At 41.5% G+C, this 24,799-nt stretch overlaps 2 protein-coding genes across 13 annotated transcripts in view; both read right to left on the bottom strand.

Moving 5' to 3' along the window:
- Nucleotides 1-24,799, bottom strand: part of LOC132675732 (GTPase IMAP family member 7-like) — a 68,097-nt gene that overhangs the window by 29,848 nt on the left and 13,450 nt on the right. Inside the window, exon 1 of one of the 3 annotated variants that reach the window (XM_078437796.2) lies at nt 24,243-24,350. The exons of the other annotated variants lie outside the window; for them this stretch is intronic. The gene's annotated coding sequence lies outside the window, so the exon portion shown is untranslated. Of the gene's footprint in view, nt 1-24,242; nt 24,351-24,799 lie in introns of those variants that run through there. 3 annotated transcript variants of the gene reach the window in all.
- LOC132677342 (GTPase IMAP family member 7-like) overlaps nt 7,177-24,799 on the bottom strand; it is a 275,671-nt gene continuing 258,048 nt past the window's right edge. For 6 of the 10 annotated variants that reach the window (XM_081795088.1, XM_081795090.1, XM_081795089.1 and 3 more), the window contains 2 exons: nt 22,084-22,737; nt 7,177-8,615 (listed from right to left, as the gene is read on the bottom strand). In XM_081795088.1, coding sequence (XP_081651214.1) covers nt 7,726-8,615; nt 22,084-22,737 — 1,544 coding nt within the window. In that variant the 3' untranslated portion in view covers nt 7,177-7,725. Of the gene's footprint in view, nt 8,616-13,989; nt 14,084-14,499; nt 14,590-22,083; nt 22,738-24,242; nt 24,351-24,799 lie in introns of those variants that run through there. The other 4 variants (XM_081795091.1, XM_081795097.1, XM_078437640.2 and 1 more) reach the window with 4 other exon arrangements.

The raw sequence follows: 24,799 nt of genomic DNA, 5'->3' as shown, positions 1-24,799 counted from the left end.
CCATCCTTATGCACCTGCTCCAAGAGGTGCGGCCAAAGGGTTTCCATTTCTTTATTGACATGATCACATTAATGTTCATCTTGATAGCTTTCGTGTATGATGAAATAATATGATGAAACCACTTTGTAGGTTAAATTCCATAAAACTGTGATACAGAATCATCAAATCCAAGAGGAAACTTTAAGTAATAGTAAATGCTCATGAATTAAAAAAAAAAAAGATTTCATAAACAGATACATTTCACACTCATACATACTCCACAGGTATTATTCACAATAATAAATACTGCACATTATTGTGTGTATATTCCTGGGAGCTAGTTGAAGTATAAGGTCGGATATGATTACATGCCAGTTACAAAGTGCAAATGTGGAAAGATACCAATATCTATAGATATATGTCTACATCCATAGATAGATAGAGAGATAGAGAGATAGAGAGATAGATAGAGATAGGTAGGTATAGATATTGATATCTTTCCACCTGGTTCTGTTTCCTTGAGAACCCTAGTACAGTCAGACCTACTGAGAAAGTCCACATCCCCAGGCCCAGGTGCACAGACCATGCTTAAGACTCAGGCTGGACCAGGACAACAGACATATGTGCTGCCCTGCCCCCACATGCCATAGGAGAAATGATTGATAAGCACCAGCCATCCATCACGGGCCTGGAGAGATTCTGGGAAGCAGAGTGTGTAGGGATGACTGGAAGCTGAAGGTAAACGGGGTGAGAACACTGAGTAAAACCACATGGCATCTGAGTGCCCACACTAAGCTCAAGGCACCCTAGAGAAATATGGGGCCTTAGCTGCTCCATCGATAATTGTAGCAACAATCCCAACCAGTCCAACTCCCTGTGGGCTGACTCAAATCCCACCCTAACAGCCTGATGGAGGAAAAGGGATTCTGTATCTAGGCATCAATATTATTTATTTCATTTGCTCCTTTCTTCCTATGTCTACAATTTAATAAAATTATGAAACTTGTTTTAAAAGCAGGAGAACAAAAATAAAACACAATCAACAGGGTAGACTCAGAAAAAGTCCAGAAATTGAACAGGGATTTTAAAATAACAACAAGGACTGAATAAAAACTGGACAACATGAAATAAAAGATGGGGAAATTTCAACAGACAGATGAAAGCCATAAGAATCAAACATACGTGGTAGAAGTCAAAAGCACCATCAGAGATGACGTGCTCCCTAGCAGGTATATCAGTCAACACAGTTGACTCAACATGAGTCAGTGAATTTGAAGAAGAGAGAATAGAAATTCTTCAAATGAAAACAAAAGTTAAAAATGAGTGAGAAAAAGAAAAAGAGAATAGAGTATCCGGGAGCTGCAAAGCAAATCAAACAGGTTAACACACATGTATCTGAAGTACCAGAAGGAGAAAAAAAGAAAATGAACAGAAGAAACATTTGAAGAGCTAATGGTTCAGACGTTTGTAAAAACAAGGGAAGACACCAAGACACAGATCCAAGAGTCCCAGAGAAGCTTGAGGAGGCTAAATACAGAAACAAACAAATAAAAATCTAGGCACTTCATACTGAAACTGCTAAAAACCAAAGATAAAGAGGAAGACGTAAAAATAACTGGGGTGTAAAAGGCACATTATATTAGAGGAATAAAGATTGTAATTACAGATGATTCCTTGTCAGAGCTTGCAATCCGGAAGACAATTGAGTGACATCTTTATATTACTGAAAGAACAAAAGTGTCAGCCCAGAATTCTCTAAGCAATAAAAATAGCTTTCAAATATAAAAGTGAGCTAAAGGCTGCCTCACAGAAGCTGAGCGGAATCACTGTTGACTTACCTGTGCTACAACAAATTTTGGAGGAAGTTCCTCATCCAGAAGGAATGAAGGTGATACGAGACAGAAATTTGTATTTACCTAAAGAAATAAAAAGCTCCAGAAATGGCAAAAAGGAAGATAATACAAAAGACATTTTGTAGCTTACACTTTATAGCTCTAAAAGATAATTGTCTAAAACAAAAATAGTAATAGTGTATTGAGGGACCTACAATGCACGTGAAAGTCAGGCATGACAACACCAGGGAGGGAGAAATTGTTAAGTACACTAGTGTAAGTTCCTTAAACGACATGTGAAGTGGTCTAATAGTACTTCCATGTAGACTGTGATAAATGGTCTAAACACCCCGGAATAAAAAGCAGGGACTGTAGGACTGGATTAAAAAGCAAGGCCAACCACATGCTATTTAAAAGAAACTCACTATAAAGATAACAAGTGCATTACTTTTTTATCGGTGCCTAACAAATGACCTCCAACTTAGCAACTTGAAACAACATACGCTTATTGGCTCCGTCTCTGGGGGTCTGGAGTCTAGGCAAGGCCTGACTAGGTCCTGTGCTCAGAGTTGCTTGAAGCTTCAGTCAAGGAGTCAGCTGCTCACTCGTGTCCTCTGTGGAGTCCAGGGTCTTTTTCCAAATTAATTCAGGTTGTTGGCAGCATTGAGTTACTTGTGGTTGTAGGACTGAGTTCCTCCTCCCAGAGGGTCACCCTGGCTGCCTCTCTTGATAGGCAGCTCTCCATATGGATATTCAACATGGATATTCTCTCCAGTGGGAGAATCTCTTGCTTTTAAATATTTTTTGATTAGGTCAGGCGCACCTGGTATAATCCCACCTCCCTTTTTCCCCTAAAGTTTATTTATTATTTTGAGAGAGCCCAAGATAGCACAAAGGAGGAGGGGCAGAGAGAGAAGGAGAGGCAGAATCCCAAGCAGGCCTTCCACTGTCAGCATGGATCCCTACTCAGGGCTCAGACTCAGGAAACCATGAGATTATGACCTCTGCAAAGGAAACCAATAGTCAGATGCTTGACCAACTGAACCACCCAGGCACCTCATTAGCATTTTTTTTGAAAGACACAGAGAAAGATACAAGAGGTGACTCTCCTCTCTCTGGCTCAGAGGAGAAAGTGCTGATCCCTCCACCTTCACCCCAGGGAAGCAGAAACTCTGCTGCGAGCCCTTCATAAATGATCTCATGAAAGACAGTGATTGATCTGTTTCAGAATGTGAGAATTTTAGGATAGTTCAGTAGACCACTTTTTCCTATTATGTTTTACTTTTTAAAAACATGAAACAGATGGTACTTTCTCCGTTTTAGCTTACTGGGGCCAGACTTGACACACACTTTTGGTCCCTTATTCCATTCTGTATACACAGTAAAGAAATTCTTTCTGGCAGGTCCCAGCTGAGTCACCTTCTTGGACAGTAAATCTGGTTGTCAGATGGCCCCAGGGTGTGCGAATAGCTCTGTTCCATTCAGGGAGAAGAATAAAGTTTTCCAACTTTGGGTTTTGGCCCCTGCTCTGGTCTCTACTCCCTCTTTATTAGGGAGTCCTAGACTTTTGATAGAAATCTGGCATTTTGCCTTATTTAATTTAGTTCTTTGCATGTATACTTGAGGATCTTGGAGAGGAGGAGTCTTCGGTATCCTGAATCTAGCTGGTAACATTTGGAACGAGGGAAATGCCTTGAATATGATTGAAATGACTTTGTCCCTTTCAAATGTGAGATTATTTGAGACTGGGGGTCACTCTGAAGCTATGGTCCCAGACAAGCAGCATGGGCAACACCTGCGAACAACACAACCTGTAGGGAATGCAGATTCTCAAGCTCCACCCTGAGCCTACTGAATCAGGCTTTGTACTTTAACAAGCCTTCCCGATAGCTCTGATACATTCTAATGCATCATACAGTATAGAGAAAAACCTGAAGAAACAGCTTCTAGACTAAAAAAAAAAAAAAAGAAAGGATTTGTGAAAACATGACAGCCTTGTAATCCAGGGTGGTGGTGTTTCTTTACAAGGGATTGCCTATAGTCTATCACTAGTCCAATTTGCATGACAAAGCCCAGGGCTCCCTTGCTGCACAATAGAATTTTATATAGTAGATATCCAGAAAATAGAAGCTGAGAACACTCTGTCTTCTTCTAGGGGAAAGAAAACAGAGAGGAAGAAAGAATAGGCCAATGAGACATTTGTCCCAGATTCCACCTCTCCAGGTTCAGGAAGCAAGAGATATATTGTCTTTCCCTCAGTTCATGGAGGAATGAAGAAGCATTAAGAATTGTATGAAAATTTGGTTGGGAGATTGTCAAGGGAATTCACCATGAGGGTGAGAACGAGGTAGCTGTGCAGCGTCTATGTTTAATTTTGCTACGTAGGCTGTTCCCCGTGTACTCCACACTGCTCCACAAGAAGCAATTGACTTAAAGTCTAAGGGACTCATTTGCATAAGCCTGCTCAAAGCATTTTTCCTACAAAAGCAACTATTAACTCAAGAGGAATTAAAAATAGAATTAAAATCTCCCTATCTCATTGTCCTTTCTCACAAATCTGTATCAGAGAATTGGTGCTTAAGAAAATGTGCACACCAGTGAGAAAGAATGAAATCTGGCTCTTTGTAGCAACGTGGATGGAACTGGAGAGTGTGATGCTAAGTGAAATAAGCCATACAGAGAAAGGCAGATACCATATGTTTTCACTCTTATTGGATCCTGAGAAACTTAACAGAAACCCATGGGGGAGTGGAAGGGAAAAAAACAAAAAGAGGTTAGAGTGGGAGAGAGCCAAAGCATAAGAGACTGTTAAAAACTGAAAACAAACTGAGGGTTGATGGGGGGTGGGAGGGAGGGGAGGGTGGGTGGTGGGTATTGAGGAGGGCACCTTTTGGGTGAGCACTGGGTGTTGTATGGAAACCAATTTGACAATAAACTTCATACATTGAAAAAAAAAATCATTCCTCCTGGGGTGCCTGGCTGGCTCAGTTGGAAAATCATGCGACCCTTGATCTCAGGGTCATGAGGTGGAGCCCCATGATGGGTGTAGAGATTACTTAAATAAAACCTAAAAAAAAAAGTCCTTTCCTCTTGAGCCCTTCAAATATCTATGAAATTAATTGAAGGACTAAATCTCACAAAACTGGTTCTCGCTTCTTCCTTTGGGCATGCAATGTGGATCTTCTGGCATAGAGCTTTGACTGTGGGGTATTGGCAATTAGAAAGATTCAGCTGAAATTGGAGATACTTATGTTAACACCCTGACACATTTACCCCAAGCCTTTCACATAACCTTCGGACCCAGATTTCAAGTTAATGCAGGTCATTTATATTGGACCCTACCTTTGACATCTGATATTCAACTTGTCACAAACCTAACTGAACGCTGTTGCTCCTGACTCTACCCTTCCCCTGAAAATCTTACCTGTCACCCTGAACTTTCCTGTTTCTGAACAGAAGCATGATCATCCTACCCATCACCCACATGGACACATCCTACACATCCTTCACAGTAGACTTCACACCTACATCCTTCCTCAGGTCTTCTTCTATAAATCCTTGTTTAAATTCCCCATCGTGGTCATGACTATCACATATTTCAACAACAGGGATCATGGACACATTAAACGCTGGAAATACCACAGTCTTCAGCACTGAAATAGAACCATCTTCAGGGAAAACTGGGACATAAAATATGTTAAGAGAAGTGAGTGAGCAATATTTCAATTGTCAAGTGAAGAGATAATGATTTATTTGATTTACTCGTTTTTTCTCTGGGTATGTGTTACCTTCCAAAATAGAACCTAAGGCTGGGAAAAAAGAAATTAGCTCACGTAAGCTGCACATTCAAACAGCCCTCACACAGGTTAATTGTATTAAGAATGCTTCTGCATATCTCTGAGAGAAAATATCTTTTAAATGGTTCTGAAATGAAAAAAGTCAGGAGAGAGCATGAATACTTTGCTTTCTAGAGATACTATCACACAAATGAGTCACTTACAAGGAAGTACTTTTGAACATAAGAACTGCATGATGGCAAAGAGTACTTTGGTCTCACTTTGTCTTTGACACATGTTTTCTCAGGAGAGGATTTTTTCTTCCGTGTTGCTTTTACTGCGTTCTGAGTACTGGTGATGAATCTTAGAATGAGCGGGTATTTAGAATCTTAAGTTTTCCAGACTTAATCTCTAATCCGTCTCCCAAAAAGTCACTGATATGGTAAACACTCTCAGTCATGTTCACAGACAAAACAAAGGACGAATAAAAATTCTAATAATTTGGATCTGGGATGTCTGCAATCCTTGTGAGTGACTGAGAGTCACCCATCTAACTTTGAAGTTTCTTTATTGTTTTAGCAAGACAGAACCTTTCATCTACTTACTGCAAATGTCACAGCATGGAAGGGTAAGGAGAGATTTTTCTGGTGTCAGAAAACAAGCACTAGAGGGAATATAAAACCATCAACAACAATAAAGATGCTCTGAAAGAGAACTGGGTACCATAAGATTTATCAATCAGGTTCTAACAAGAAAAAGATAGTCTGCTCTCATTAGGTACTTGGAGAAAGTTTAGAGAAGGGGCCTCTTACACACTGTGCACACAGGGAATTTAGAAAACACGGGGACATTAATAGTATCGATAAGAAAATTAAATTCCACCTGCAGGGGTGAACAAAGACTGGAATGCAGAAGAAGAGGTGGGTAGAAAGGCCACCAAGGGAGGAGCTGTGACCTTTAGTGTAGGACTGCAGCTAGTCAGAGATGGCCCTGCAGAGATAGAGGTGGGAGAATGGACACCCCAGCCTTGCTTTTCTACTTCCACAGGGCCTCTGACTTGGACTTCCCATTGGCCAGCCACGCAGAAGTCAGAGAACAAGAGATCCCACCGATGTAGTGCAACTAGATCAGCCTCAGGGGGCAAAGAGCTGGGTGAAGTGTGATTCTGCAGAGGCAAATGAAGACTATGTGGCCCAGATGGGATTTTTCAGATATAAGTGGAGACATTTTAGGTTAGGATGGTCCCTAAAAAAGAAGTGAGAGAAACACAGTAAGAGAATCCTGTGACTTTCAGATCTCCATGAACCACAGAACAATCTTTCCAGAGAAACCCGATACCTCCCTAACATAGTACTTGTGACCATGTGGTGCAATGACGCATGTGACCAGTGGTTCAGACGCTTAACATGTGCAGGATTTCTGATTTGAATTTTCCTGAGTCTTTGAACTCTATATGCCATTGCCTGATTATGCCAACTTTGTGTGAAGAGGGATAGGTGGGAAGGGGAGGCGGTGTGGACTGAGAGCTGGGAAGAGGCTTCATTCTGGTTAGTTCTCACTGCATAACAAACCATTCTGAAGCTCACTGGTTAAAAACAAAAACCATCATTTATTTGTTCTCATAAAGCTGCCATTTGGACAGGACTCAGTGGGAATGGATCATCTTTGCTTTCTGCAACTTCGCCTGAGATGGCGGCCAGCTGGAGGGCCCACTTTTGTGTTGCCTCATTTGCATGGCGGGCAAGTTGATCTGAGTCACAAATGAAAGGTGAGCTGGGAAGTGGGCCAGTGACTTCAGGCCCTCTGCATGGGGGCCTCTCAAGAGACAGCCTGAGCTTTCTCACAACATGACAGTCAATTCCAAGGGTAAGAACTCCAACAGGGCAAGGAAGCATTGCCCACATGTAACCTTAGAGTCACAAGGTGTTGCTTCAACCATCTGCTATTAATTGAAATGGTCCCAGATCTGCCCAGTTCCAAGGTAGAGGACACAGGCCCCGCAAGTTAGTGGCAGGAGTAACAGCATCAGGTTATAGGAAGAATAAGTAGAAGCTACTGTCACAGCTATCTATGGAAACTACAATCTACCACTATCGCAAATCATCGTAAATTCAAAAGAAAAAATGAAATGGTCTTTACTACCAGAACATATGCCATATTTTTGAAAGCATCCTCCTAATCCCATCTAAAACATGTTCAAATATGCCCTTCTCAGCTTCTTCCCTGATGTTTTTTAATTGTTCATCATAAATCCTCTTTAGCCATTTTATTTTTTCCTCCCGTTCTTCCTGTGATTTATCAGCATATTCCTTTTCTACTAGTTGAATTTCATTATTTAATTGATCGGTGTAGATCTTCTTCAGGTCTTCTTCCCGTTGCTTCAGCCTCTTCTCTGTGTCCTCGTAAATGGCATCAGTAAAGTAATCCCCTCCGTTGCTCTGCACCATCTCCTCTATCAGCTCCACCAGCTCCTGCACTTGAGCTTCCTTCTCGGCCTCTGAGGCTCTGTTGTTGAAGGCACAGTAGCGGTTCCCACACTCGCTGATGATGTTTCTTAGCTTCACATCTGCATCTGCTAAGAAGTCACTCAGACTCTGCCCCTCCAAGTTATCTTTGCCAGTGAACAACACGATCATGTGCCTCAAGGATGGCTTCCCAAAGACATACTTGATCAATGCCATGGTCTTCTGTTCTTCCTCCGTGTAGCGGCCCAGCTGGAGGACCAAGACGATGGCGTGGGGCCCAGGGCAGGAGTAGAGGACACACCGACTGATTTCCCTGCACGTGGTATTCAGGGTCTTCTTGGTGTCAAAGAGCCCTGGGGTGTCAACAACAAGAAGTTTCCTCCCCTTCCACTCCTTGGATGCTTTTTGACACTTGGGAGTGACAGCATGGGGAGCAACTTTAGACTCAAAGACTCTACTCCCCAGGATGGTGTTTGCCGTTGCGCTCTTCCCACTTCCAGTTTTCCCCACCAAAACAATCCTCAGACTGTTGTCCTGAGGGTCTTCCATGTCACTACCAGCGGCTGTGGGGTGTAAAAAAGAGAAGGAAAAGGAAAAAAGTCAACGAAGGTAAGTGGAAACCATCACGTTCCTCTTATCTCCTTTGTGTTTCTCCATGAAAACCTGCAGTAGTGTACTATCCATGTTGGTCCCATAAAGACAAAAAGATGAAACAATTCAGTCACCATGGAAGAAACAACAAAGTAGTTAAAGAGTTCCCCTACAAAAGAGTACCAGGTCCAGATGGTTTCATGGGGATCTCACTTAAACCTTTCTTAAACTATTTCTGATGACTTAAAACAGAAGGAAATCTTTCCTGTTCATTCTATGCCACAAGTATGATATTGATCTCAAAGGCTAACAAAGATTTCACCAATAAATAAAGCTACAGACTTGTCTCATTTGCGAATACTATTGCAAAAATCCCAAATAAATTGTCAGACACTAAAAAGTAATACCCCATAATTAAATGTGATTTATTTCAGAAATACAACGGTGGTTCAATATGAGAAAATGGATTGTTACAATACATCCTCTTTGGTAGAGTTAAGAAGAAAAATACTTTGATGCAGAACAGACATTTCCCCAATTTCAATGCTGTTTTAATAGATACTTCTTTAATGTGATTTTATAGAAATATAAATTTTAACAAATTTATCACCATATTTTCTCTGCAGCTAAAATAGTTGACTATAAACTTCATTTGGATGAATGAAGAAAGAAAATTAGCCTGTAGGGTCAACAAAGAGAAGAACGATGAGGGAGGGCCATCTCTACCAGATAGTAAAATATTTTACCCCTATAATTAAGTCAGTATGACGTGTGTGTGAACAGAGACAGAACGGAAAACAAAAAGGGACATTTCAGAGATAGACCAAATTGGTCTACTATATTCATGAGTATCCAGTGCAATTGTATTACGTTACATTTATCGTCCATAAAGCAGCCTCTCAAAGCAATGGGGAGAAAGATGGACTAATAACCAGCATTGGGATAACTACAAAACCACACAGAAAAAGACAAAACTGCACCCACGTCTTCATGCCATTCACATGCTAAATACATTGGAAACATAACACTAAAAATCAATCCACATAAATACTAGAAGAAACTCAGACCAATCCTTTGTAACCTAGGGGTGGGGCAACTGTTTCTAAGATTTGAAAGATTGTAAGGAAAAGGATTCATACATCTGACTGCATAAAGACCTAAAAGACAATGGGAGACAAGGAGCATCACAATTAAAATATGAATGTCAGACTATATCAAAGAGGGTTAATTCTCCTCTTATACAAAGAATACCTAAAAGTAGAGAGACAAATTCCAACAGCTTGATAGAAAATGGAGCAAGACATAGGAATAAACAGTTCAAAGAAAAAAAAGAAATGCCAATGCTCCTCAACTATGTAAAAATATATGAACACTCACTTAAAGTAGAGAAAAATAAATCCGACATAGGAAAAGAAAATAACTAAATATAGTAAATTAAAATTACACTGAGATACTATTTCTCCACTTACGGATTTGGCAAAAATCAAAAAATTTGCTGCTATAATTAGTCAGTAAATGTTTAAAGGAAACAGTTCTCTTCTCCATGGCTAATGAAATTGAAAAACAGTCTAAAACCTACAGAGGAGAAATTGGCAATATTGTACAAATTACATATACATTTATTGGATTCTGAGTCCCAATTTTAGGACTTATGCCTGTAGTGGTCAGGGCAGCTCACTCCTAAACGTGCAATTTTGGCATGCTATTTCTTTTTTAATTTTTTTACATTTATTTATTTTGGAGAAACAGAGTGAGAGAAAGCGTGAGCGGGGGAGGGGCAGAGAGAGAAGGAGACACAGAATCTGAAGCAGGCTCCAGGCTCCCAACAAGCTGTTAGCACAGAGCCTGAAGGGCTCGAACCCACGAACTGTGAGATCATGACCTGAGCGAAGATGGACTCTCAACCGACTGAGACACCCAGGCACCCTGGCATACTGACTATTTTAAGTGAAAGTAACTTAAGATACAACCTATGTGGGAAGATTACTAAGACCCTCTTCTGTCCTCCTGCAAGCAGAAAACAAATTCTCCCGTGTAAAAGGTGTCCTTCCTGTCCCAGGAGGTAAAGAGACACCCTTATGTCCAAGGATGGGAGATTTAGAGCCAAGAAGACTGTATAAACAGCCCACTACTTTCTACTATTTTACTACCCCAGCCCAAAGTCTCTTTAGAATTCCTCCCTAACAGATGCTCCCAAAGTTAAGTTTTCCTTGTTTTGTCAATCCCTCACAGATCCATCGTCTCTTTGCCTAAAAAGTATAAAAACTTCCTGCCTTGGTCATTTCTCTTGGTTTTAGTTTCATTACTGAGCATCTGTGCACACTGCTTTTTTTTTTTTTTCTCTCTTGTTAATCTGCCTCAAGTGAATGTAATTCTTAGGGCAGCTGGAAGACCTTGAAGGGTAGAGGAAGAAGTTCCCCTTCCTTATGTACCAGAGCTACACTGAGAAAAACACAGGAAAACATTAGGCATATGTTTATTCTCTGTGTCACTATTTGTAATAATTAAAGACAAAAAATCCACCAAATACCCACCAGTAGGAGTCTGGTTGAATAAACTAAGGTACATACACACAGCGATATACTATCCAACTGTAGAAAGGAATAAGAAATACCTCTCTATGCCGGGATGGAGAGATCTCCAGGATATTTCATTAAGCAAAAAAAAAAAAAAAAAAAAAAAAAAACAGGCAAAGTGAAGAAAATAATATTTAGTTTACTGTCATTTCTCTGATGGGGAGGAACATGAACTGTAGGTACAAAATACAACATATATTTCATGCACATGATAAAGCAAAGGCAAATCATCTGAACTGCCACCAAAGAAATTGCTGACAGAGGGATGGGAGGAATAAGGCGGGGGACAGGGTAGAAGCTGGGAACTACTTTGAGTATACTTAGATTTCATAGATTTGTCTTGAAAGCATGTACTTCCTTCTTTTTGAGAGTTCGAACCACAGCTCTTTTCCTTTATGAAAGACCTACATGTGTACCTGCTGTTGCTGGCTGACATAAATTCAAAGAGGATTTTTCATTTGTACAAAAAAAAGCTGAACACGAACACAGCGTTCCGCATTTGTTTTACAGCCAGTTGAGCTAATGGAGAGGCCGAGTGGGCCGTTGTCCACGCCAGCTGCCAATCACCTTCCCCGGGAACCTCACACAGGGGTTCACCACCCAGTCACCAGTGTGTGAGCCAGATGAGCACGTGGGCTTTCTCTCAATTGAATGTGTCCATCTGTTAACAAGTTGTGTCTAAAAGTATCAGAAACACATAAGGGAGGTTATTTGGGGGAGATCTGGGAATGCGCACCCTTTTTCCATGTACATTGATGGTAATTGCTTCTCTCCTTTATGTCATTTTGTTTCATAAAAGATTTCATAGGAACATTCTGCTTGTGGATAGTGAGGAACATCTGTAAATAGCTTACATAATTATACAACAAAAACTATACTTTCAGATAACTAGTAAAAATCAAAAGCAAATGCAATACATAGTATTTGGTGTAATAGACAAACCACACAAAGAATTGGTCCAAGAAACTTAAAAATGGAGTTGCTTCATTGGCTATTGTCCTAATGGGATATAGTGTAAGGCCAAATAGGGGGAAAAATGTCAAGAAAATCTTAAATTGTTTTCAGGAATCCTGTCCTATTCTTAGCTTTTTGTGCACATGTGTAGTTTTGAAGCCCAAGGACAAACCCAGTGACAATGAACACCCTTAGCACCCATACTGTGTACTTCAAATGCCATTTCCCACCAAAAACTTTAGGACTCTTAGGAGAAGGTACCGATTCCAGATGTGGGCCATGAAATGTACACTTGGATCCTAGACTATCTACTCATACTAGAAAGCGAGGATTCTACCAGAAACTACTCAGACCGTGGGACGCCTGGCTAGCTCTGTCAATACAGCATACATCTCTTGATCCCACGTTCATGAGTTCTAGCCCCACATTGGGTGCAGAGATCACTTTCAAAAAAAATGTTTGGATCTTACCGAAAGGAGTACAGGGCCAACTTGAAGAGGCTGACTGGACAGAGATGGGGTAATTTGAGTACCAATGAGAATAATAATTTCAGTGGATTGAAATTCATCAAATATGTTGAAGTTCATGAATTCATAACAATACCAACATCGCAAAAGAAGTGAAGTGTTCTCTTTGGGGTATGCTAGGAAATGATGTCATCAGTCTGAACATGGACAAAAAAGAATCAAGCATTCCTTTTGTCTTATTAACTACACCTTATGGAAATGAAGGTATGATTCAGGGGAACTTTCTTTTTAAAGGATTATGCCATCCAATAAATGAAGAAAGAATGATAGAATTATAATATTATTATTTGTGACCGTTAATGAGAGAAAGTTACTCTAGACTATCATTACAGTCTGCTATATTACAGAAAGAGACAGAGGAATATATAAGGTGCCTTCTGCTGGACGTTTACAACTGCACCTATGAAATATTGCCACCCAAATAACCAGGCAAGCCGTAATCTGATCAAGCCTCTCCTTAAATTTAAATTTATACAAAACACGGAAACTAGAAGAACCTGTCATATGATGTCTTGAGGATTTAATGAGCAAAATGTACACTGTCCAATTCTATGGAAAAATGACCAACCATTTCTTAACCAAAAACATTTTACAAAAAGAAACAGGAAAGTGAAAACTTATTTATCAAATTAAACAAGACATATGAAAGAATCGAAATTTATGAACCGTATTTGGAGCTGATTTTGAACTCTGATCATGGTATATTTTAATGACCTTTATCTTCCAGACATACATATGTAAATAATTACTGATAAAGTGATAAAATTTTTAGTATTCTAGTAATGTAATACTTTCTAGTATTCTAATGTTTAAAGTGTATGTATGTATGTATGTATTTAATCTCTACACCCAGCATGAGGCTCAAACTCACAACCCTGAGATCAAGAGTCCCATGCTCTTCCAACTGAGCCAGATAGGCACCCCCACTCTAATTTTTGAAATGAGGAGATTGATGTGGCTCAGAAATGCTGAGAACGTTGCCCAAGGTCACTGCGCTAATGGGCTTTGGGCAGAGAAGGGATCCAATGCAAAGTATGTCTGACCCTACACTCATGCATAACCCTTGCACGCTCTGGTCTCTTCTTGGTTCCTTCTGAGATCCTTGATTCTACATTTCTGTTTACATTGGATCAGAAATAGATCATGGGAGGCCAGGGAGGTAGTTCACTCTCTGTCCAGAAACATGAACTGGTAGCAACCCTGGAATTAGGGAAGGCAACCAAAGGGCTTCACACACATTTGTTTTCTATAGAATAGCTCATTCTCTCCCCATGGCACCCCTTCCTTACCTCCTCTGTTACACTGTCGATCACAGCATTTCTCTCTTACATGTTGGAAAGGACACAGCCAGCTGAATTCTAGGCTTCCTGTGCCATTTGTGACCTGGGTATCCGGGAAATTTGATAAAACCACATGCACATCGTCTGGGATTCAGATTTCTTTCAGGAAAAAAGAGGAATTTGGATAGACTACTCTCTAAATTGCCTTCCAGGTCTAAAGACCTGCCTTGAGGACACTAGTTTCCCACTAAGGGAAATGGATGGGGTGTCAGGCACCACTCACTCTGTCATGACAGCAACTGATGGAAGATATGCTGTTCAGCAAGTTTGTCCTGCTAAATAGGAGACGTGTGGACATGGGGCAATCAACCTCCTTACTCCCACTCTTCCTCCCCTGGGACCCCTTTTTGCTGGGCTGCTGGCACGACACTTGGTCCCCTCTCAGACCAGAACCCACACCCATGCACACCCCTATGTCCTGCTGCCCTCACAGATCCATTGCTCTGAGGCCAGGCTCACCTTCTTTTGAAGGAGCTGAGTTCCCCATTGTTCTCCAAAGAACCTGTTTGAGCTGTTGCTTTTGCTTTCACTGTGAGGAAAATGTGTTTCCCCCTTTAAACCTCTGAGGCAGGAAGCTCAGATTGGTTGGAGCTAGTGAAGAAACTATTTGGCTTTAAAGAGACGGAAGTATTGCCCTATAATTGGAGGAGTGCTTTAGTTTTACCAAGGTGTAAGCTTTTTCTCCATGTGCCTGCTCTCACACCAAATTTTCCAAACCTATATTTGTTGTTTGGGGTTATACTGGTGGATCCCAAAGGCCCTTATTAAATGACACAAATCATGCACACAGAGCCAGGCATGGTGTTGGATCATCTTCCCTGCATGGAGTGGGTGACTCTGGCGTGATTCTAGGAAGAAGAAACTCAAATACATGGCTAGATGTGTCCAAATTTAGAGCCTGAGATACTTCCCAGTGATTCTATCATATGGGTTTTTTCATGATAGTCTTTCATGAAGGTCTCAAGTTACTCATTAAGAATTTACCAGCCTTCAGGTACAAAGCCAAGACTCTAAAGGATTGGGAGCCAAGAGAAAAAAAGGAAGATGTGGCCTGGAAAAAGTCTTCCAATGACCATACACCTTCTCTAGTTTTCTTCATATGGTTCTTTCAAGCCCCAAAATATGCATGACCTGACAAGAAGAGATGCATCCAGGGAGGAGATCAAACTTTCCCCTACAACCTTCCTACTTTCCTCTACCCCAGACCCAGACACTGGTAGATTTTCCCAGATTTAGCCAGTGCATCCATTCCAACCTGCTCTGGAAACTTTGAGATGATAGGCAGATGGTCAAACCTCTCATGGTTGACCAGCTGTTCCAATTGTCTCTTGCATCATCATAAAATTATAATGTTTTTGATTATATATTTTTGTTCACTACATTGAGACATGGGATTACTTGATGCTCACACTTGAAGGTGTGTACTAAGAGAACTAAATGTGGCAGGAAGTAGTGGCCAATGGGGAGGCAACCCATGGAGGGAAGCAGCTAGATTTGGAAATTATTGTATTAATATTATATTATTGGTCCATATCATTAGACCAGTTATTGGTGCTAATGACTTGGAGGGCCCCAGGTAACTGTTTTCCAACTTGCAATAAAGACACAGACCGGGACCAGCTATGTAATTTGCAAAGTCTGGCACAAAAGGAATATGCCAGGCCCTTTGTCAAAAACAAACAAAAAAAAATAAGAATTTCAAGATGACATCAACAGAACAGTAAACCCTTCTAAGTACAGGGCCCTGTGCAACGGCACAGGTCACATACCCATGAACTTGGTCTTGATGAGGCTGCATACATAAAAGTCTAGAGGAGAGCTAGAATCATATTTCCTGCTCAAAATATCTCTACCATTTCCTAGTTTCATTTCAAGCTACATATTCCTTGAGTGAAACTTGTCCTTGGATGTTTTCATGGTCAGCTAATTGCTTCTCCAGGTATTATGCTCAGGTACGCTGTTAAGTTCCCTAGAGGGAACAGGAGACTAGTTGACACAGAATCCATGGATGCCACAAGAAATCAGATGCGGGTCTCAAATGGTAACAGCCTTGTGATCATTGGTCAAAAAGGAGCATGTGGCCCCCATCAGTCCCATCCTGAGCCCTAAGTTAGGAGTGATCTCCTTCTACAAGATTCTGGATAGAAGCAGTGTAGCCCCATATCTGAATTGTTCACTTGGCCACGCTCCTGATCATTGAGGGCTTCCTTCCACTTGCACCTATGCTGTGAGCCACAGGCCTCTCCACCGCTTGTCTCCTCCTGCAACCCTGGAAACACAACTTTCCACCCAGGATCTTGCTCCTTCCACATAGTCAGAAGCAGAGAGATACATGTGGACAAAGCCACAGCTTCCTTTTTTATGTTTTCCTTTGATTCTTTCCATTTCACACACACACAGAAATGTGGATATAATGAATTTTCAAAAGGTGTGGGGTCATTAAGAGACATTCTTTGAATTCTATAGGAGTCTTCTTGTGGGGCTCAGGGTGTTTTCTGATGCTCAGATCTAGATAATCTCAAAGCTCAACTTATCAAAATAGTGCAGAAATAATAACAGTAGTTTAAAAGAATCGTTCCCCCATTGCCCTGTTTCTTCTACATATCGTCTTTGGAACTTTGGTGGATCCATTTCCTATTGCCTCCATAACAAATTCCCAAAACATTAGTAGCTGAAAGCAATATAAACTTCATCTTCTGCAGTTATGGAGGACAAGAGCATGGAATTAGTTTTATGGAGATAAAATCAAGGTCTTCCAGAGCTGGTTCTTTCTGGAGGCTCCAGGAGAGAATCCATCCATTGCCTCTTACATCTTCTAGAAGCTGCCAGATGCCCTGGGCTTGGGGCCACATCACACCAATCTCTCTGCCTTTATCACATTGCCTACACGCCTCTCCTTAGAAGGACCTTTCTGAGTACCTCTGGGGCCCACCCAGATAATCCGGAATAATCTCCCCATCTCAAAGTCATTAACTTAATCACACCAGCAAAGATGCTTATGGAATAAGGTAACATTCACAGGCTCTGGGGATTAGAGTGTGGCCATCTTTCGGGGGCCACCATCCAGCCTGCCACATTTGGGTCAGTTAACCTCTCTGCAACTCACTCCCCTAATCTTTAAAATGGAATACTTACTTCAGACAGTCATTGTGAAACCAGATAAATTTGTACACATGAAGTGGTACTCAAACCATAGTTATCAATAGGTATTAGTTAGTAGTAATAATTCAACCCTCAATGCTCTTCTCACAGATTACCATCCTGAGGCTCATCTACACATCATAGATGCTGTCTTAGTCAGCGTGGACTGCCATAATACCACAGCCTGGGAGCAGGAACAGCAGTAATTAATCTCTCACAGTTCTGGAGACTGGGCAGCCCAAGCCAATGTGCCAGCCAACTTGTTTCCCTGGGAAAGGCTCACCTCCTGATTTGTGAATTGCACTGTCTCACCGTGTCCATACATGATGGAGCGAGGAAGCAACTCTCTGCTATCTCTTCTTCCAAGGGCACTAATCCCATCAAGAGGACCCCAGATTCATGAACTCATGGAAACCAACTTACGTTACCCCCAAATACCATCAAGTTGGGGGTTAGGGATTCTGGAGCCTTCTCTCTTGGTGCCACATAAAACTAGTCACTTCTACTTTGTAACAATCTCTTTTAAGTGGATATCACTCAAGGTTTCCTGGTTTCTCCCCACTCACTCCATCCCCAAAGGGCACTGCATGAAAAGGAAGACTCAGCACCTCCACAGCCTGTCTACCAGGATAAGGGAACTGGATTATCTATAGCCCTGCACTCACATGTCTTCAATGAAATTGTCTTCTGGCTCCACGGATGTGCAAGAAGAGCTGCCTCTTGCAGGCTAATAGCAGCCATGTCACAAAAGAGATATAGGTGTTCTGTGTGACAGTGCACTTGGGGCTGAATCCCTCAAAGGAAACATTGACCAAACCCTCATGAAATAAGGACCATGCCCCCCAAAGAGCCTTTTACTGTCTTCCACAATGTTATATTCCGTTATGAACCACAACCATTCAGTCCTGTTCTCAAACAGGTCTCTGCTTCCTCCTAAGGCTTCTCCGAAGATCTACCAAAAGTGACCACTCAGAATTTGTGTCTTCACCACAGGGTCACAATCTTGGAGCTTCAGGGGAAAAACTGTAGGACGTGCTCTGAACTACTGTTGCCTCAAAGAGACTCTTCAGAGCAGGTTTCCAAGATGGCAGCACTGACACAATGCTCAGACTCTGCCAGCGAGCAAAGCCAGGACTACTGGGACTCTCAGTCTGGAAGCATATGTACCTCAGGAAATCAGACGACTGACTCAAGATCCAGCAGAGTGAGAAGTAATGACATAGGACTGAGTGAACGGATTCAAGATGTGCCATTGTGGTTATTTGTTTGGAATATTGATGGCATTCTGTTTGATGTTCTACTTGTATGGCTATTTGTGGAACCTTATTTCTTTCTCCTTACACGAATTAGTAGACTGTGTATTTGTAAACCCACAACAACCGTCTTTAAATATTACCTCATCTTCACCTACCCTCAAAATTGAGAAACAAATGCTTCTACTAAGTTTCATTCACTTTCATGTTGATAGAACCATTTGCATAGGTTTAATAAAATTCTGTCCTCTTGTTTCCAAAGATACCATTGGAAAAATCGATTCTGCAGCAAGGCCATATGTACAGGGTGATATATGAGAGTGATTGTTGTTTAAACAAACACCATCAGACCACTGCTAAGGAGCAATTGTTGTTGTTACATGTGGAGCTAATGTCTCCAAAACCTTCATAAGAAAACTAATATGATGTCTGGCTTCCAGGATCCCAATCTCTGGGAGTAAGGAAGTCCAGTCCCAGGTAGTCCAGAAACCCAGGCAAATTTTGGAGACCTCAGGAAGAGGGAAATTCATTGAGATTTATGGGTACAGCATGCAAAGTTTACTCGAGAAAGTGTTTGGGCCTTGGTTTCCTACTCCTAGGATAGAAGAATGGCAGGGGCTTTGAAACGTCTGATTCAAAATTCATTTTGAAAATTTCCAAAAGAAGTTTATCCTTTGGAATTGATAGTTGCTTCATATGATTAGGCTCTAGTATTCACGAGCAAAGTCAAGGAGGCTTTTCCAGTTGATTAAGATTCTTGCTGCATCTGTATAAATAATCAGGCCATGCATGGTAAAAACAATCTTCAAGGATCAACAATACTTGTTGGAGACTGTTTATGATCACAAAGTAGAGAACGCTACGAAAATGATCCAAAATTTAGAAATAGGCAAGAGAGATTACTGGAGTGTTCTACTGTTCTGTGTGGTGCTGTGCTTGAGATCAGCTGTGATACTTTACAACACTTTAAGGACAGAGAGAATTTTTGCACATCTCTGCCTTGGAGATACTCAGCGAATTTTCTGTCTGGTGGAATGTAGAACTCAAAAATTACATTTTACTACTCTCTTGAACACATCAACATTTGATTTCAAATGAGCTTTTTGTTTCTGTTTGTTTGTGTTTTTTGTTTTGTTCTTTGCTTATGTGTTTGTTTTTAACTAGGTTTCACACCCAGCATGGAGCCCAAAGTCAAGACCCTAAGGTCAAGACCTGAGCTGAGATCAAGAGTCAGACGCTAAAGTGATTGAGCCACTCAAAGGAACTTTGATGCAATCATACTATCATACTGGTTCTCTAGTCAAGCCATGAGTTGAGCAAAATCTTTGATGTGTTTATACTTGCCCAGGAGTCATGAGTTTGCTTTTTTTGAAAACTACAGATAAGAAAGAAAGGCAGAAATAGCATGATTCAACCCTTGGAGGTGGAAATATACTGGACACAGAGAACAGCTAACAATTTGGAGTGCAGGAATCATTACCAGCCTTTACTGAGGGCCTACTGTGTCCCTGGCACTTGCCTCTCCATCATTATCACCTTCGTTCCTTACAAAAGTGTAAAACGGATATTAATGGGAGCAATGATATCTAGAAGAATCTCATTCTTGGAAGAGGAGTTGAGACTGATTATAATGACTGTTGAATACCAGGCCAAGGAATGTGGATTCTAAGCCCTAGGCAGTAGAAGATTTCCAAGAAGTAGAGACCTAAGAAAACTATCCCAATGGGCTTAACCTGGTAACTGCAACTAGGACTGGAGAGGAAGAGATCAGGGGTACTGTACCCTCACACTGCACACACTGTCCCTCTCTTACCATCCATCCTAGGTTGAATTGTATCCTCCTAAAGAAGTCCTAACTCCTGATACCTGAGAATGTGACCTACTTTGGAGCACGGTCTCTGTGATGTCATGTCATGAAGTTAAGGTTGAGCCCTACTCCGATGCCTGGAATCGTTTCATTCAGAGTGAGGGATGTTTACACACAGATACACACAGAGAACACCAAGTGACAAAAGAGGCAGAGATTGGAGTGAAGCACCTAGAAGGCAAAGAACAAAGCACGACAGCCAGCACCAGAAGCTAAGAAGCAGCAAAGAAGGATCCTTCCCCGGAGACTTCATGGAGAGTATGGCCCTGGGAACGTCTCGGTTTGGCACTTGTAGCCTGTGCCAGTGAGACAGTAGCCATAACAATGAGACAGTAAGTTTCTGCTCTTTAAGCAACAGTTTGTGGTCATTTGTTACAGCAGCTCCTGGGGGAACTAATATAGATTTTAAGGCCAAGAAGTAGAGTCCTGCCCTGGTAATTACCTAAAATGTAGGAGTCGTTTTGAAATTGAGTAATGCATGGAGCTTCGAAGAGTCTGAGGTGCATGATAAAAAGAAAGGCCTAAGAGGATGTCGGTGGTAGGATGAGCATGCAGGTCACTTTCTGGTGAGGTCCCAGAGAGGTAGAGACCACGCTGCTGGACATTGGAGGGACGATGGCACTTGCTATAAAATGGCAGGGGGCAGGGGTCAGGGAGGCGGGCTAAACTGAGGTGGGCTGCTGGGTGGAGAGTAGACCATGTAAGTGATGAACTTGAATATTTAGCTGAGGAGAATTCCTAGAACAGTGTGGAAGGTGTGGCCTGGTTTCTCCTTGCTGCTTCTAATGAAATGTGTGAGGAAAGAGAGTGGTGGCCTATCTGCCAGCCAAGGAGCACCAAGATGGCCAGCTGCCAGAAGAGCCCAGGAAGAAGCAAGCAAGGTCCTCCCCTCAAGGCTTCAGAGAGCGCATGCCTCTGCTGGCATCTTGACTTTGGACTCCAGGAGCTACCACACAATCCATGTCTCAACTGTTTCAACTGGTGTTTGGCCGACCTGTCGTGCAGTGCTAGGCATCCAGCATGTCCCCTCCACCTTGCCCCTGCCTGCTTTCTTGTCCCATCCTCTGAGAAACCCAAAGGTCTCCCCTTCTGTGGTATAGTGTGAACAGGCCAAATCTTCTAGACTACTCATTCTTCCTCATTCCCGCCACATTTCTGGCCCAGACAGACCCTGGTACTCCCTGATGAGAGAGAGCTTGGGGCTTTCTCAGAATTTAGATTTCAGTCCTCTAAAGAATTCTCTTTTTGGAAACAAATATACAACATCAAAACAAAAACTAACAATTGCTTCTTTTAAAGAGACACACAGGAATTTAAGGCCTGGGAGCGTGGTTAAGGCCTCCTGAACTCTGAAGGCAAAAAGGCAGACTACCAGGGTGCCATGAGCTGGGGGGTCTGAGGTAAAAGCGGGCCCCAGTCCCAGCAGCAACAATCAATCCCTCGCTCTTACAGAATACCAACACCGCACAAAAGGACTATTTTCTCTTAATCAGCAAAAATGTTTCCTTAATATATGAAAATCAGTCAGTGGAAAAGTGTGTGGGCCTGATTCTGCCACGATCAAGATCTATGGCTTGGAGAAAACCCAATCACAAACAGACCCCAAAAAACCACAATCCCCATGTGCCCCAGTATCTTTATGGATAAGAAGTCCCAGATTGTCTCAATTCAATGCCTCCCACACAACAGCCTCATGCGAGACTATCTGGGCCTCTCCCAATGAGGACAAATCCCAAGACTTTCCCCCCCACATGATTCATGACCCTGGGCCCATGTACCTACACAACTTCTCAAGTGTAAATGGCGTCTCGTAAATGGCATCGGTAAAGTAAGCCCCTCCGTTGCTCTGCACCATCTCCTCTATCAGCTCCACCAGCTCCTGCACTTGAGCTTCCTTCTCGGCCTCTGAGGCTCTGTTGTTGAAGGCACAGTAGCGGTTCCCACACTTGCTGATGATGTTTCTTAGCTTCACATCTGAATCTGCCAAGAAGTCACTCAGGCTCTTCTCCTCCAAGTCATCTTTGCGAGTGAACAACACGATCATGTGCTTCAAGGCTGGCTTCCCAAACACAGCCTTGATCAATGCCACCATCCTCTGCTCTTCTTCCCTGTAGAGGCCCACCTGGAGGACCAAGATGATGGCGTGGGGCCCAGGGCAGGAGTAGAGGACACACTTGCTGATTTCCCTGCACGTGGTATCCAGGGTCACCTTGGTGTCAAAGAGCCCTGGGGTGTCAACAACAACAAGTTTCCTCCCCTTCCATTCCGTGGATGCTTTTTGACACTTGGCAGTGACAGTATAGGGAGAAATTCTAGACTCAAACACTCTACTCCCCAGGATGGTGTTTGCTGTTGCACTCTTCCCACTTCCAGTTTTCCCCACCAAAACAATCCTCAGAGTGTTGTCCTGAGGGTCTGCCATGTCACTACCAGTGGCTGTGGGGTGTAAAAAAGAGAAGGAGAAGAAAAAGAGTCAACGAAGGTAAGCGGAAACCATCACATTCCTCTTATCTCCTTTGTGTTTCTCCATGAAAACCTGCAGTAGTGTACTATCCATGTTGGTCCCATAAAGACAAAAAGATGAAACAATTCACTCACCATGGAATAAACAATAAAGTAGTTAAAGAATTCCCCTACAAAAGAGTACAAGGCCCAGATGGTTTCATGGGGATCTCACTTAACTTTTCTTAAACTATTCCTGATGTCTTAAAACAGAAAGAAATATTTCCAGTTCTTTCTATGACATATGTATGATATTGATCCCAAAGGCTAACAAAGATTTCACCAATAAATAAAGCTACAGACATGTCTCATTTGCGAATACTAATGCAAAAATCCCAAATAAATTGTCAGACACTAAAAAGTAAAACCCCACAATTAAATGTGATTTTTTATTTCAGAAATAGTAGGGTGGTTCAACATGAGAAAATGGATTGTTACAACACATCCCCTTTAGTAGATTTAAGAAGAAAAATACCTTGATGCAAAACAGACATTACCTCAAATTCAACACTGTTTTAATAGATACTTCTTTAATGTGATTTTATAAAAATATAAATTTTAAAAATTTGTCTCCATTTTTTTCTCTGCAGCTAAAATAGTTGACTGTAAACTTAATTTGGAAGAATGAAGAAAGGAAATTAGCCTGTAGAGTCAAAAAAGAGAAGAACGATTAGGGAGGGCCAGCTCTACTAGATAGCAAAATATTTTAGCCCCTATAATTAAGGCAGTATGAAGAGTGTGTGAACATAGAGAAACTGAAAACAAAAACGGACAATTCAGAAATAGACCAAATTGGTCTACTATATTCATGAGCATCCAGTTCAATTGTATCGTGTTACATTTCTCTTCCGTAAGGCAGCATCTCACAGCAATGAGGAGAAAGATGGACTAATAGCCAGCATTGGGATAACTACAAAACCACACAGAAAAAGACAAAACTGCACCCTCGTCTTCATGCCATTCACATGCTAAATACGTTAGAAATAAAAACACTAAAAATCAATCCACATAAATACTAGAAGAAACTCAGACCAATCCTTTGTAACCTAGGGGCGGGGAACTATTTCTAAGATTTGAAAGATTGTAAGGAAAAGGATTCATACATCTGACTACATAAAGATCTAAAAGACAATGGGAGACAACGAACACCATGGACAATTAAAATACGAATGTCAGACTATATCAAAGAGGGTTAAATCTCCTCTTATACAAAGAATACCTAAAGGTACAGAGACAAATGTCCAATAGCTCGATAGAAAATGGAGCAAGACATATGAATAAACAGTTCAAAGAAAAAAAAAAGAAATGCCAATGCTCCTCAACTATGTAAAAATATATGAACACTCACGTAAAGTAGAGAAATATAAACCCAACAAAGGAAAAGGAAAAACTAAATGTAACAAATTAAAATTACACTGAGATACTATTTCTCCACTTACAGATTTGGCAAAAGTGCAAAAATTTGCTGCTATAATCAGTCGGTAAAGGTTTAGAGGAAACAGGTTCTCTTCTCCGTGGCTAATGAGAATAGAAAAACAGTCTAAAACCTACAGGGGAGAAATTAGCAATAGCATACAAATCACATATACATTTATTCTTGGATTGTGAGTCCCAATTTTAGGATTTATGCCTGTAGTGGTCACGGGCAGGTCACCCTAAACGTGCAACTTTGGCATACTGATTATTTCATATAAAAGTACCTTAAGACACAGCATGTATGGGAAGATTACTAAGACCCTCTTCTGTCCCCCTGCAAGCAGGAAACAAATCTCCCATGTAAAAGGTCCCCTTCCTGTCCCAGGAGGTAAAGAGACACTCTCATGACCAGGGATGGGAGATTTAGAGCCAAGAAGAGTGTATAAACAGCCCACAACTTTCTACTAATTTACTACCTCAGCCCAAAGTCTCTTTAGAATTCCTCCCTAACAGATGCTCCCAAAGTTAAGTTTTCCTTGTTTTGTCAATCCCTCACAGATCCATCGTCTCTTTGCCTAAA

The sequence above is a fragment of the Panthera onca genome, chromosome A2, assembly GCF_046562875.1.
Source record: "Panthera onca isolate mPanOnc1 chromosome A2, mPanOnc1 haplotype 2, whole genome shotgun sequence".
Classification (NCBI taxonomy): Eukaryota; Metazoa; Chordata; class Mammalia; order Carnivora; family Felidae; genus Panthera; species Panthera onca.
Note: the sequence above shows the minus strand (reverse complement) of the source record. Positions and strands in the feature narration are given on the sequence as shown.